Source organism: Nerophis lumbriciformis, linkage group LG13 (genome assembly GCF_033978685.3).
Source record: "Nerophis lumbriciformis linkage group LG13, RoL_Nlum_v2.1, whole genome shotgun sequence".
NCBI classification, from domain to species: Eukaryota; Metazoa; Chordata; class Actinopteri; order Syngnathiformes; family Syngnathidae; genus Nerophis; species Nerophis lumbriciformis.
The window spans coordinates 2,887,810-2,902,871 of record NC_084560.2 but is presented as its reverse complement, the minus strand read 5'-3'; the positions used below and the strand labels follow the sequence as shown (position 1 = coordinate 2,902,871).

General features: G+C 47.3%; 1 protein-coding gene across 7 annotated transcripts in view; it reads left to right on the top strand.

Annotated features, from left to right (window-relative positions):
- lrch1 (leucine-rich repeats and calponin homology (CH) domain containing 1) overlaps positions 1 to 15,062 on the top strand; it is a 239,902-nt gene that overhangs the window by 83,747 nt on the left and 141,093 nt on the right. For all 7 annotated transcript variants that reach the window (XR_012050759.1, XM_061971779.2, XM_061971783.2 and 4 more), the window contains exons 5-6: positions 1,554 to 1,690; positions 1,747 to 1,877. Coding sequence is in view for 6 of the 7 variants with exons in the window: in XM_061971779.2 (XP_061827763.1) it covers positions 1,554 to 1,690; positions 1,747 to 1,877 (268 nt within the window). In the remaining variant the exon portion in view is untranslated. The remainder of the gene's footprint in view (positions 1 to 1,553; positions 1,691 to 1,746; positions 1,878 to 15,062) is intronic.

The following is a 15,062-nucleotide window of genomic DNA, read 5'->3' as shown; positions in this document are numbered from 1 at the left end:
AGACATGTGGGACTCGAACCTGGGTCGGTATTTTGAACATTTTTGTGACTTTTGCCGACTTTTCCAACTTTTCTCCCCCCCTTTTCGTGCGATTTGGCTGGGTGTGTTTTGGACATTTTGGGCATCCCGGGACTTGCGCGGCCGGCGGCGGGACTTGTGGGACTCAAACCTGGGTGTGATTTTTGAAAATTTTTGGGACTTTTGCCAACTTTTCTCACTTTTCTCCCCCCCTTCCCGTGGGATTTGGCTGGGTGTGTTTTGGACATTTTGGTCATCCCATGACTTGCGCGGCCGGCGGCGGGACTTGTGGAACTCGAACCTGGGTGTGATTTTTTAAAATTTTTGGGACTTTTGCCGACTTTTCTCACTTTTCTCCCCCCCTTCCCGTGGGATTTGGCTGGGTGCGTTGTGGACATTTGGGGCATCCCATGACTTGCGCGGCCGGCGGCGGGACTTGTGGGACTCGAACCCGGGTGTGATTTTTGAAATTTTTCTGACTTTTGCCGACTTTTCTCACTTTTCCCCCCCCCCTTCCCGTGCGATTCGGCTGGGTGTGTTTTGGACATTTTGGGCATCCCGGGACTTGCGCGGCCGGCGGCGGGACTTGTGGGACTCAAACCTGGGTGTGATTTTTGAAAATTTTTGGGACTTTTGCCAACTTTTCTCACTTTTCTCCCCCCCTTCCCGTGGGATTTGGCTGGGTGTGTTTTGGACATTTTGGTCATCCCATGACTTGCGCGGCCGGCGGCGGGACTTGTGGAACTCGAACCTGGGTGTGATTTTTTAAAATTTTTGGGACTTTTGCCGACTTTTCTCACTTTTCTCCCCCCCTTCCCGTGGGATTTGGCTGGGTGCGTTTTGGACATTTGGGGCATCCCATGACTTGCGCGGCCGGCGGCGGGACTTGTGGGACTCGAACCCGGGTGTGATTTTTGAAATTTTTCTGACTTTTGCCGACTTTTCTCACTTTTCCCCCCCCCTTCCCGTGCGATTTGGCTGGGTGTGTTTTTGACATTTTGGTCATCCCGGGACTTGCGCGGCCGGCGGCAGGACTTGTGGGACTCGAACCCGGGTGGGATTTTTGAACATTTTTGGGACTTTTGCCGACTTTTCTCATTTTTCTCCCCGCCTTCCCGTGGGACTTGGCTGGGCGCGTTTTGGGCATCCTGGGACTTGCGCGGCCGGCGGCGGGACTTTTGGGACTCGAACCCGGGTGTGATTTTTGAAACTTTTTCTGACTTTTGCCGACTTTCCTCACTTTTCTCCCCCCCTACCTGTGGGACTTTGCTGGGCACGTTTTGGACATTTTGGGCATCCCGGGACTCGTGGGACTCAAACCCTGGTAGGTATTTTGGACAAAATTGGGACTTTTGCCGACTTTTCTCACTTTTTCCCCCCCTACCTGTGGGACGTGGCTGGCGCGTTTGATATAGACTTTGGGTCCTGGCAGCCAGGTGGACCAGCAGACCAAGGGAGATGTTTGGTCATTGCAGGAGTCAATGGAACATGAACAAATGAGATGTAATGCAACACTTCCTGTTCTCTCCTTCCAGACCTGGCCCACCTTCCTCTGGTCAAGTTGGACTTCTCGTGCAACAAGGTGTCCACCATCCCAGTGTGCTACAGGAAGATGAGGCAGCTTCAGGCCCTGCGGCTGGAGAACAACCCGCTGCAGAGTCCCCCGGCACAGGTGAGCTACCATCTCAGTCCTGGTGGTCTCCATCCTCATGGGAGTCTTCTCCTCAGATCTGTCTGAAGGGCAAAGTGCACATCTTCAAGTATCTCAGCATGGAGGCGTGTCGCAGCGAGAAGATGGCCGACGCCCTCTACCTGCCCGTCTTGGAGCGCCTCAGCCTGTCGCGTCCTGTGGTCGGCAGGTGAGTTCTTTCTTTGTCCAAAATAACATCAACCTATCAGGAAGGAGGAGCAAACTGTTTACATTCTACAACACCCGTGAAGTTGTCACCTTGTGTAAATGGTCAATAAAAAGAGAATACAACAAATCCTTTTCAACTTATATTCAATTGAATAGACTGCAAAGACAAGATATTTCATGTTCACACTGAGAAACTTTGCTCTTTTTGGCAAATATTAGCTCAATTGGAATTTGATGCCTGCAGCATGTTTCAAAAAAGCTGGCACAAGTGGCAAAAAAGAGTGAGAAAGTTGAGGAATGCTCATCAAAGACTTATTTGGAACATCCCACAGGTGAACAGGCTAATTGGGAACCTACCTTCAACCTTTGCTACCACCTACCTTCATTCAACCTTTGCTACCACCTACCTTCAACCTTTGCTACCACCTACCTTCATTCAACCTTTGCTACCACCTACCTTCAACCTTTGCTACCACCTACCTTCATTCAACCTTTGTTACCACCTACCTTGAACCTTTGCTACCACCTACCTTCATTCAACCTTTGCTACCACCTACCTTCATTCAACCTTTGCTACCACCTACCTTCAACCTTTGCTACCACCTACCTTCATTCAACCTTTGCTACCACCTACCTTCCACCTTTGCTACCACCTACCTTCATTCAACCTTTGCTACCACCTACCTTCAACCTTTGCTACCACCTACCTTCATTCAACCTTTGCTACCACCTACCTTCAACCTTTGCTACCACCTACCTCCATTCAACCTTTTTTACCACCTACCTTTAACCTTTGCTACCACCTACCTTCATTCAACCTTTTTTACCACCTACCTTCAACCTTTGCTACCACCTACCTTCAACCTTTGCTACCACCTACCTTCATTCAACCTTTTTTACCACCTACCTTCAACCTTTGCTACCACCTACCTTTAACCTTTGCTACCACCTACCTTCATTCAACCTTTTTTACCACCTACCTTCAACCTTTGCTACCACCTACCTTCAACCTTTGCTACCATCTACCTTCATTCAACCTTTGCTACCACCTACCTTCAACCTTTGCTACCACCTACCTTCATTCAACCTATGCTACCACCTACCTTCATTCAACCTTTGCTACCACCTACCTTCATTCAACCTTTGCTACCACCTACCTTCATTCAACCTTTGCTACCACCTACCTTCAACCTTTGCTACCACCTACCTTCATTCAACCTTTGCTACCACCTACCTCCATTCAACCTTTTTTACCACCTACCTTTAACCTTTGCTACCACCTACCTTCATTCAACCTTTTTTACCACCTACCTTCAACCTTTGCTACCACCTACCTTCATTCAACCTTTGCTACCACCTACCTTCATTCAACCTTTGCTACCACCTACCTTCATTCAACCTTTGCTACCACCTAACTTCATTCAACCTTTGCTACCACCTACCTCCATTCAACCTTTTTTACCACCTACCTTTAACCTTTGCTACCACCTACCTTCATTCAACCTTTTTTACCACCTACCTTCAACCTTTGCTACCACCTACCTTCAACCTTTGCTACCACCTACCTTCATTCAACCTTTTTTACCACCTACCTTCAACCTTTGCTACCACCTACCTTCATTCAACCTTTGCTACCACCTACCTTCATTCAACCTTTGCTACCACCTACCTTCATTCAACCTTTGCTACCACCTAACTTCATTCAACCTTTGCTACCACCTACCTCCATTCAACCTTTTTTACCACCTACCTTTAACCTTTGCTACCACCTACCTTCATTCAACCTTTTTTACCACCTACCTTCAACCTTTGCTACCACCTACCTTCAACCTTTGCTACCACCTACCTTCATTCAACCTTTTTTACCACCTACCTTCAACCTTTGCTACCACCTACCTTTAACCTTTGCTACCACCTACCTTCATTCAACCTTTTTTACCACCTACCTTCAACCTTTGCTACCACCTACCTTCAACCTTTGCTACCATCTACCTTCATTCAACCTTTGCTACCACCTACCTTCAACCTTTGCTACCATCTACCTTCATTCAACCTTTGCTACCACCTACCTTCAACCTTTGCTACCACCTACCTTCATTCAACCTTTGCTACCACCTACCTTCAACCTTTGCTACCACCTACCTTCATTCAACCTTTTTTACCACCTACCTTCAACCTTTGCTACCACCTACCTTCAACCTTTGCTACCATCTACCTTCATTCAACCTTTGCTACCACCTACCTTCAACCTTTGCTACCACCTACCTTCATTCAACCTATGCTACCACCTACCTTCATTCAACCTTTGCTACCACCTACCTTCATTCAACCTTTGCTACCACCTACCTTCATTCAACCTTTGCTACCACCTACCTTCAACCTTTGCTACCACCTACCTTCATTCAACCTTTGCTACCACCTACCTCCATTCAACCTTTTTTACCACCTACCTTTAACCTTTGCTACCACCTACCTTCATTCAACCTTTTTTACCACCTACCTTCAACCTTTGCTACCACCTACCTTCATTCAACCTTTGCTACCACCTACCTTCATTCAACCTTTGCTACCACCTACCTTCATTCAACCTTTGCTACCACCTAACTTCATTCAACCTTTGCTACCACCTACCTCCATTCAACCTTTTTTACCACCTACCTTTAACCTTTGCTACCACCTACCTTCATTCAACCTTTTTTACCACCTACCTTCAACCTTTGCTACCACCTACCTTCAACCTTTGCTACCACCTACCTTCATTCAACCTTTTTTACCACCTACCTTCAACCTTTGCTACCACCTACCTTCATTCAACCTTTGCTACCACCTACCTTCATTCAACCTTTGCTACCACCTACCTTCATTCAACCTTTGCTACCACCTAACTTCATTCAACCTTTGCTACCACCTACCTCCATTCAACCTTTTTTACCACCTACCTTTAACCTTTGCTACCACCTACCTTCATTCAACCTTTTTTACCACCTACCTTCAACCTTTGCTACCACCTACCTTCAACCTTTGCTACCACCTACCTTCATTCAACCTTTTTTACCACCTACCTTCAACCTTTGCTACCACCTACCTTTAACCTTTGCTACCACCTACCTTCATTCAACCTTTTTTACCACCTACCTTCAACCTTTGCTACCACCTACCTTCAACCTTTGCTACCATCTACCTTCATTCAACCTTTGCTACCACCTACCTTCAACCTTTGCTACCACCTACCTTCATTCAACCTATGCTACCACCTACCTTCATTCAACCTTTGCTACCACCTACCTTCATTCAACCTTTGCTACCACCTACCTTCAACCTTTGCTACCACCTACCTTCATTCAACCTTTGCTACCACCTACCTTCATTCAACCTTTGCTACCACCTACCTTCAACCTTTGCTACCACCTTCATTCAACCTTTGCTACCACCTACCTTCAACCTTTGCTACCACCTACCTTCATTCAACCTTTGCTACCACCTACCTTCATTCAACCTTTGCTACCACCTACCTTCAACCTTTGCTACCACCTACCTTCATTCAACCTTTGCTACCACCTACCTCCATTCAACCTTTTTTACCACCTACCTTTAACCTTTGCTACCACCTACCTTCATTCAACCTTTTTTACCACCTACCTTCAACCTTTGCTACCACCTACCTTCATTCAACCTTTGCTACCACCTACCTTCATTCAACCTTTGCTACCACCTACCTTCATTCAACCTTTGCTACCACCTACCTTCATTCAACCTTTTTTACCACCTACCTTCAACTTTTGCTACCAACTACATTCATTCAACTTTTTCTACCACCTACCTTCATTCAACCTTTGCTACCACCTACCTTCATTCAACCTTTGCTACCACCTACCTTCATTCAACCTTTGCTACCATCTACCTTCAACCTTTGCTACCACCTACCTTCATTCAACCTTTGCTACCACCTACCTTCATTCAACCTTTGCTACCACCTACCTTCAACCTTTGCTACCACCTACCTTCATTCAACCTTTGCTACCATCTACCTTCAACCTTTGCTACCACCTACCTTCATTCAACCTTTGCTACCACCTACCTTCAACCTTTGCTACCACCTACCTTCATTCAACCTTTGCTACCACCTGCCGTCATTCAACCTTTGCTACCACCTACCTTCATTCAACCTTTGCTACCACCTACCTTCAACTTTTGCTACCATCTACCTTCATTCAACCTTTGCTACCACCTACCTTCAACCTTTGCTACCACCTACCTTCATTCAACCTTTGCTACCACCTACCTTCATTCAACCTTTGCTACCACCTACCTTCATTCAACCTTTGCTACCACCTACCTTCATTCAACCTTTTTTAACACCTACCTTCAACCTTTGCTACCACCTACCTTCATTCAACCTTTGCTACCACCTACCTTCATTCAACCTTTGCTACCACCAACCTTCAACCTTTGCTACCTACCTTCAACCTTTGCTACCTTCATTCAACTTTTGCTAACACCTACCTTCAACCTTTGCTACCACCTACCTTCATTCAACCTTTGCTACCACCTACCTTCATTCAACCTTTGCTACCACCTACCTACCTTCAACCTTTGCTACCACCTACCTACCTTCAACCTTTGCTACCACCTACCTTCATTCAACCTTTTTTACCACCTACCTTCATTCAACCTTTGCTACCACCTACCTTCATTCAACCTTTGCTACCACCTATCTTCATTCAACCTTTTTTACCACCTACCTTCAACCTTTGCTACCACCTACCTTTAACCTTTGCTACCACCTACCTTCATTCAACCTTTTTTACCACCTACCTTCAACCTTTGCTACCACCTACCTTCAACCTTTGCTACCATCTACCTTCATTCAACCTTTGCTACCACCTACCTTCAACCTTTGCTACCACCTACCTTCATTCAACCTATGCTACCACCTACCTTCATTCAACCTTTGCTACCACCTACCTTCATTCAACCTTTGCTACCACCTACCTTCATTCAACCTTTGCTACCACCTACCTTCATTCAACCTTTGCTACCACCTACCTTCATTCAACCTTTGCTACCACCTACCTTCATTCAACCTTTTTTACCACCTACCTTCAACTTTTGCTACCAACTACATTCATTCAACTTTTTCTACCACCTACCTTCATTCAACCTTTGCTACCACCTACCTTCATTCAACCTTTGCTACCACCTACCTTCATTCAACCTTTGCTACCATCTACCTTCAACCTTTGCTACCACCTACCTTCATTCAACCTTTGCTACCACCTACCTTCATTCAACCTTTGCTACCACCTACCTTCAACCTTTGCTACCACCTACCTTCATTCAACCTTTGCTACCATCTACCTTCAACCTTTGCTACCACCTACCTTCATTCAACCTTTGCTACCACCTACCTTCAACCTTTGCTACCACCTACCTTCATTCAACCTTTGCTACCACCTACCGTCATTCAACCTTTGCTACCACCTACCTTCATTCAACCTTTGCTACCACCTACCTTCAACTTTTGCTACCATCTACCTTCATTCAACCTTTGCTACCACCTACCTTCAACCTTTGCTACCACCTACCTTCATTCAACCTTTGCTACCACCTACCTTCATTCAACCTTTGCTACCACCTACCTTCATTCAACCTTTGCTACCACCTACCTTCATTCAACCTTTTTTAACACCTACCTTCAACCTTTGCTACCACCTACCTTCATTCAACCTTTGCTACCACCTACCTTCATTCAACCTTTGCTACCACCAACCTTCAACCTTTGCTACCTACCTTCAACCTTTGCTACCTTCATTCAACTTTTGCTAACACCTACCTTCAACCTTTGCTACCACCTACCTTCATTCAACCTTTGCTACCACCTACCTTCATTCAACCTTTGCTACCACCTACCTACCTTCAACCTTTGCTACCACCTACCTACCTTCAACCTTTGCTACCACCTACCTTCATTCAACCTTTTTTACCACCTACCTTCATTCAACCTTTGCTACCACCTACCTTCATTCAACCTTTGCTACCACCTATCTTCATTCAACCTTTTTTACCACCTACCTTCAACCTTTGCTACCACCTACCTTCATTCAACCTTTTTTACCACCTGCCTTCAACCTTTGCTACCACCTACCTTCAACCTTTGCTACCACCTACCTTCATTCAACCTTTGCTACCACCTACCTTCATTCAACCTTTGCTACCACCTACCTTCAACCTTTGCTACCACCTACCTTCATTCAACCTTTGCTACCACCTACCTTCATTCAACCTTTGCTACCACCTACCTACATTCAACCTTTGCTACCACCTACCTTCAACCTTTGCTACCACCTATTTTCATTCAACCTTTGCTACCACCTACCTTCATTCAACCTTTGCTACCACCTACCTTCATCCTTCTCTACCATCTACCTTCTACCATTTTCTACCTTCTATCTTTTACCTTCTTATACCTTCTATATTCTTCTACCTTATACTAAAACATAAACCAGTAACATGCAGTATCTACCTTCTACCGTTTTCTACCATCTATCCTTTTTCTACTTTCTATCTTTACCATTTGTCTGCCTTCTACCTTTTACCTTCTACTGTTTACTGCCCTCTACCTTTAACCACCCACTAGACCTTCTTCTACCTTTAACCACCCACTAGACCTTCTTCTACCTTTAGCCATCTAACCTGTTCTACCTACTCCTACCCTCTGTAAACCTAACATAAGGCAAACCAAAGATATGTCTACCTTCTACCGTTTTCTACCTTCTATTATTTCCTCCTTTTTTTTTACCTTTATAGCCTTTTCTACTTTCTCACTTCTACGTTTTACCTTTTCATTCTACCTTCTTCAACCTCTACCGTTTATACATTGTACATTTTACCCATTTTCTACCGTCTTTTACCTCTCACTTACCTTCTTCTACTATGTTCATCGACCTTCTCCTACCTCACGTTTTCCTCGACCTTTTGCAGTATTACATATGTAGACTACACCGCAACACGGAAATGCCACACTTGCGTACTCACAAGTACTCAGATTGCGTACTCACGAGTACTCAGATGTTGCGCTCAAAGCGGCCAAAATGGTGAGTGAGTAATTCTGACACCACCTAAAATAGTCCGTCTGCGTCAGCACTTATAATAACAATATATTTGCTGCTAAAATAGTCCGTCTGCGTCAGCGCTTATAATAACAATATATTTGCTGCTAAAATAGTCCGTCTGCGTCAGCACTTATAATAACAATATATTTGCTGATAAAATAGTCCATCTGCGTCAGCGCTTATAATAACAATATATTTGGTTCATTTTCAGGTCACGACATGCAAATAGAGTTTTGTTGGCAGTTTCTGGATGTTTGTCCAGAGTATAATGAGAGGACCCTCCATCTGTTCACTCAATCGTTAGATATTCATTCACCATTTAAAATGCATACAAATCTTAGATAAATATCTTAGATATTTTAGTCGCTGAGTGTGAAGCGACTGGGATGAGAATCAGCACCTCCAAGTCCGAGTCCATGGTTCTCGCCCAGAAAAGGGTGGAGTGCCATCTCCGTGTTGGGGAGCAGACCCTGCCCCAAGTGGAGGAGTTCAAGTACCTCGGAGTCTTGTTCACGAGTGAGGGAAGAGTGGATGGTGAGATCGACAGGCGGATCGGTGCGGCGTCTTTGGTAATGCGGACCCTGTATCGATCCGTTGTGGTGAAGAAGGAGCTGAGCCGGAAGGCAAAGCTCTCAATTTACCGGTCGATCTACGTTCCCATCCTCACCTATGGCCATGAGCTTTGGGTTATGACCGAAAGGACAAGATCACGGGTACAAGCGGCCGAAATGTTAAATATCTTAGATATTTTAGTCGCTGAGTGTGAAGCGACTGGGATGAGAATCAGCACCTCCAAGTCCGAGTCCATGGTTCTTGCCCAGAAAAGGGTGGAGTGCCATCTCCATGTTGGGGAGCAGACCCTGCCCCAAGTAGAGGAGTTCAAGTACCTCGGAGTCTTGTTCACGAGTGAGGGAGGAGTGGATGCTGAGATCGACAGGTGGATTGGTGCGGCGTCTTTGGTAATGCGGACCCTGTATCGATCCGTTGTGGTGAAGAAGGAGCTGAGCCGGAAGGAAAGCTCTCAATTTACCGGTCGATCTACGTTCCCATCCTCACCTATGGTCATGAGCTTTGGGGTATGACCGAAAGGACAAGATCACGGGTACAAGCGGCCCAAATGTTAAATATCTTAGATATTTTAGTCGCTGAGTGTGAAGCGACTGGGATGAGAATCAGCACCTCCAAGTCCGAGTCCATGGTTCTTGCCCACGAAAGGGTGGAGTGCCATCTCCATGTTGGGGAGCAGACCCTGCCCCAAGTAGAGGAGTTCAAGTACCTCGGAGTCTTGTTCACGAGTGAGGGAAGAGTGGATGGTGAGATGGACAGGCAGATCGGTGCGGCATCTTCAGTAATTCGGACGCTGTATCGATCCGTTGTGGTGAAGAAGGAGCTGAGCCGGAAGGCAAAGCTCCCAATTTACCGGTCGATCTACGTTCCCATCCTCACCTATGGTCATGAGCTTTGGGTTATGACCGAAAGGACAAGATCACGGGTACAAGCGGCCCAAATGTTAAATATCTTAGATATTTTAGTCGCTGAGTGTGAAGCGACTTGGATGGGAATCAGCACCTCCAAGTCCGAGTCCATGGTTCTTGCCCAGAAAAGGGTGGAGTGCCATCTCCGTGTTGGGGAGCAGACCCTGCCCCAAGTAGAGGAGTTCAAGTACCTCGGAGTCTTGTTCACGAGTGAGGGAAGAGTGGATGGTGAGATCGACAGGCGGTTCGGTGCGGCATCTTCAGTAATTCGGACGCTGTATCGATCCGTTGTGATGAAGAAGGAGCTGAGCCGGAAGGCAAAGCTCTCAATTTACCGGTCGATCTACGTTCCCATCCTCACCTATGGTCATGAGCTTTGGGTTATGACCGAAAGGACAAGATCACGGGTACAAGCGGCCCAAATGTTAAATATCTTAGATATTTTAGTCGCCGAGTGTGAAGCGACTGGGATGAGAATCAGCACCTCCAAGTCCGAGTCCATGGTTCTCGCCCAGAAAAGGGTGGAGTGCCATCTCCATGTTGGGGAGCAGACCCTGCCCCAAGTAGAGGAGTTCAAGTACCTCGGAGTCTTGTTCACGAGTGAGGGAAGAGTGGATGGTGAGATCGACAGGTGGATTGGTGCGGCGTCTTTGGTAATGCGGACCCTGTATCGAACCGTTGTGGTGAAGAAGGAGCTGAGCCGGAAGGCAAAGCTCTCAATTTACCGGTCGATCTACGTTCCCATCCTCACCTGTGGTCATGAGCTTTGGGTTATGACCGAAAGGACAAGATCACGGGTACAAGCGGCCCAAATGTTAAATATCTTAGATATTTTAGTCGCTGAGTGTGAAGCGACTGGGATGAGAATCAGCACCTCCAAGTCCGAGTCCATGGTTCTTGCCCAGAAAAGTGTGGAGTGCCATCTCCATGTTGGGGAGCAGACCCTGCCCCAAGTAGAGGAGTTCAAGTACCTCGGAGTCTTGTTCACGAGTGAGGGAAGAGTGGATGGTGAGATCGACAGGCGGTTCGGTGCGGCATCTTCAGTAATTCGGAAGCTGTATCGATCCGTTGTGGTGAAGAAGGAGCTGAGCCGGAAGGCAAAGCTCTCAATTTACCGGTCGATCTACGTTCCCATCCTCACCTGTGGTCATGAGCTTTGGGGTATGACCGAAAGGACAAGATCACGGGTACAAGCGGCCCAAATGTTAAATATCTTAGATATTTTAGTCGCTGAGTGTGAAGCGACTGGGATGAGAATCAGCTCCTCCAAGTCCGAGTCCATGGTTCTTGCCCAGAAAAGGGTGGAGTGCCATCTCCGGGTTGGGGAGGAGACCCTGCCCCAAGTGGAGGAGTTCAAGTACCTAGGAGTCTTGTTCACGAGTGAGGGAAGAGTGGATGATGAGATCGACAGGCGGATCGGTGCGGCGTCTTTAGTAATGCGGACCCTGCATCGATCCGTTGTGGTGAAGAAGGAGCTGAGCCGGAAGGCAAAGCTCTCAATTTACCGGTCGATCTACGTTCCCATCCTCACCTATGGTCATGAGCTTTGGGGTATGACCGAAAGGACAAGATCACGGGTACAAGCGGCCCAAATGTTAAATATCTTAGATATTTTAGTCGCTGAGTGTGAAGCGACTGGGATGAGAATCAGCACCTCCAAGTCCGAGTCCATGGTTCTTGCCCAGAAAAGGGTGGAGTGCCATCTCCATGTTGGGGAGCAGACCCTGCCCCAAGTAGAGGAGTTCAAGTACCTCGGAGTCTTGTTCACGAGTGAGGGAAGAGTGGATGGTGAGATCGACAGGCGGATCGGTACAACGTCTTCAGTAATGCGGACGCTGTATCGATCCGTTGTGGTGAAGAAGGAGCTGAGCCGGAAGGCAAAGCTCTCAATTTACCGGTCGATCTACGTTCCCATCCTCACCTATGGTCATGAGCTTTGGGGTATGACCGAAAGGACAAGATCACGGGTACAAGCGGCCCAAATGTTAAATATCTTAGATATTTTAGTCGCTGAGTGTTAAGCGACTGGGATGAGAATCAGCACCTCCAAGTCCGAGTCCATGGTTCTTGCCCAGAAAAGGGTGGAGTGCCATCTCCATGTTGGGGAGCAGACCCTTCCCCAAGTAGAGGAGTTCAAGTACCTCGGAGTCTTGTTCACGAGTGAGGGAGGAGTGGATGGTGAGATCGACAGGTGGATTGGTGCGGCGTCTTTGGTAATGCGGACCCTGTATCGAACCGTTGTGGTGAAGAAGGAGCTGAGCCGGAAGGCAAAGCTCTCAATTTACCGGTCGATCTACGTTCCCATCCTCACCTATGGTCATGAGCTTTGGTTTATGACCGAAAGGACAAGATCACGGGTACAAGCGGCCCAAATGTTAAATATCTTAGATATTTTAGTCGCTGAGTGTGAAGCGACTGGGATGAGAATCAGCACCTCCAAGTCCGAGTCCATGGTTATTGCCCAGAAAAGGGTAGAGTGCCATCTCCGGGTTGGGGAGGAGACCCTGCCCCAAGTGGAGGAGTTCAAGTACCTGGGAGTCTTGTTCACGAGTGAGGGAAGAGTGGATGGTGAGATCGACAGGCGGATCGGTGCGGCATCTTCAGTAATGTGGACGCTGTATCGATCCGTTGTGGTGAAGAAGGAGCTGAGCCGGAAGGCAAAGCTCTCAATTTATTGGTCGATCTACGTTCCCATCCTCACCTATGGTCATGAGCTTTGGTTTATGACCGAAAGGACAAGATCACGGGTACAAGCGGCCCAAATGTTAAATATCTTATATATTTTAGTCGCTGAGTGTGAAGCGACTGGGATGAGAATCAGCACCTCCAAGTCCGAGTCCATGGTTCTTGCCCAGAAAAGGGTGGAGTGCCATCTCCGGGTTGGGGAGGAGACCCTGCCCCAAGTGGAGGAGTTCAACTACCTGGGACTCTTGTTCACGAGTGAGGGAAGAGTGGATGATGAGATCGACAGGCGGATCGGTGCGGCATCTTCAGTAATTCGGACGCTGTATCGATCCGTTGTGGTGAAGAAGGAGCTGAGCCGGAAGGCAAAGCTCTCAATTTATTGGTCGATCTACGTTCCCATCCTCACCTATGGTCATGAGCTTTGGGTTATGACCGAAAGGACAAGATCACGGGTACAAGCGGCCCAAATGAGTTTCCTCCGCCGGGTGGCGGGGCTCTCCCTTAGAGATAGGGTGAGAAGCTCTGTCATCCGGGAGGAGCTCAAAGTAAAGCCGCTGCTCCTCCACATGGAGAGGAGCCAGATGAGGTGGTTCGGGCATCTGGTCAGGATGCCACCCGAACGCCTCCCTAGGGAGGTGTTTAGGGCACGTCTCACCGGTAGAAGACCCAGGACACGTTGGGTAGACTATGTCTGCCGGCTGGGCTGGGAACGCCTCGGGATCCCCCGGAAGGAGATGGACGAAGTGGCTGGGGAGAGGAAAGTCTGGGCTTCCCTGCTTAGGCTGCTGCCCCCGCGACCCAATCTCTGATAAACGGAAGAAGATGGATGGATGGATGGATTTTAGTCGGCCTCCTGAGTGGCTTAGTGTGAAACGGAGGAGCCGGGTCGAGGTGAAGGCCGGACGGACATAAGGAGGAAGCAAAGGAAGGGAGGAGGGAGTGAGAAACACCATGTACTCGCTCGCTGGGTTCTGAGTGAGGATGTGGAGCTGTGGAATGTCCGCCCACATGAAACACTCCCGACACGTGGGCAGGCTCACACGTTAAGTGTTCTTCTGCACACTTCTCACATTTCAAGTGCGTACGTGTGTTCACCCCAGGGACGGGTACTTTTGTCGGCACTGACGGAATTGTGTCGGTACCACGACAAATCTATATCCTCGCAGCGTGAAATCCTATTTCCACGCCTTTGCCGTTTACGACGTTACGTCGCATCCGGTTTCAGACTGGTCACGCCTGGTGGTCGCCGACTAAACACCGACTCAGCCAAACTCCCTCTAAGTAATCTTGCCGTTTTCAACTCTAACAAAGCGAGTATGCTTGGTCTCGCTCTCTTTCGTGTCCTATATCAGATGTTTGTCCAGGCTCTTCCGCATTGGAGCGCTCGTACGTAAAGTAATGACCCACAATTCCAAAAAATGCGCTAGCTTGATGCTAATTTACATTGGATTTGCCATAGACGGGCTACTTTTTACTTGGCGATTTCAACGCCTTCGAATTTGGAAAGGTAACTAGAGCTAGGACCTCCTACAACCTCCGAGGACAAAACTCTGATCAATGGGAGACCGGGCTTTCTGTGGAATGCTCGCCCTGACCACCTGAAGGCACCACAGACTGTGAATTTTTTTTTTTTTTTTAGATATATGTGTGCTAGTTCTAGCTATTGGGCTGTTCTAGTTTTTATTTTTTTTTCTATTTATTTTACTTGTTGGGGGCAGCTATTGTGGTTCTAGCGTTGTTGTTTTGTTTTTGTTTTTTTAAATGCACTGTTGCACTTTGAGGTTGTTAGCTCAATGTAAAGTGATTTTACAAATAAAATCTATTATCATTATTATTAACTAGGACTATATTAAAAATATATATATATATTTGAGACAATACCGCTATACCGGTATCTTTTCAATCAATCAATGT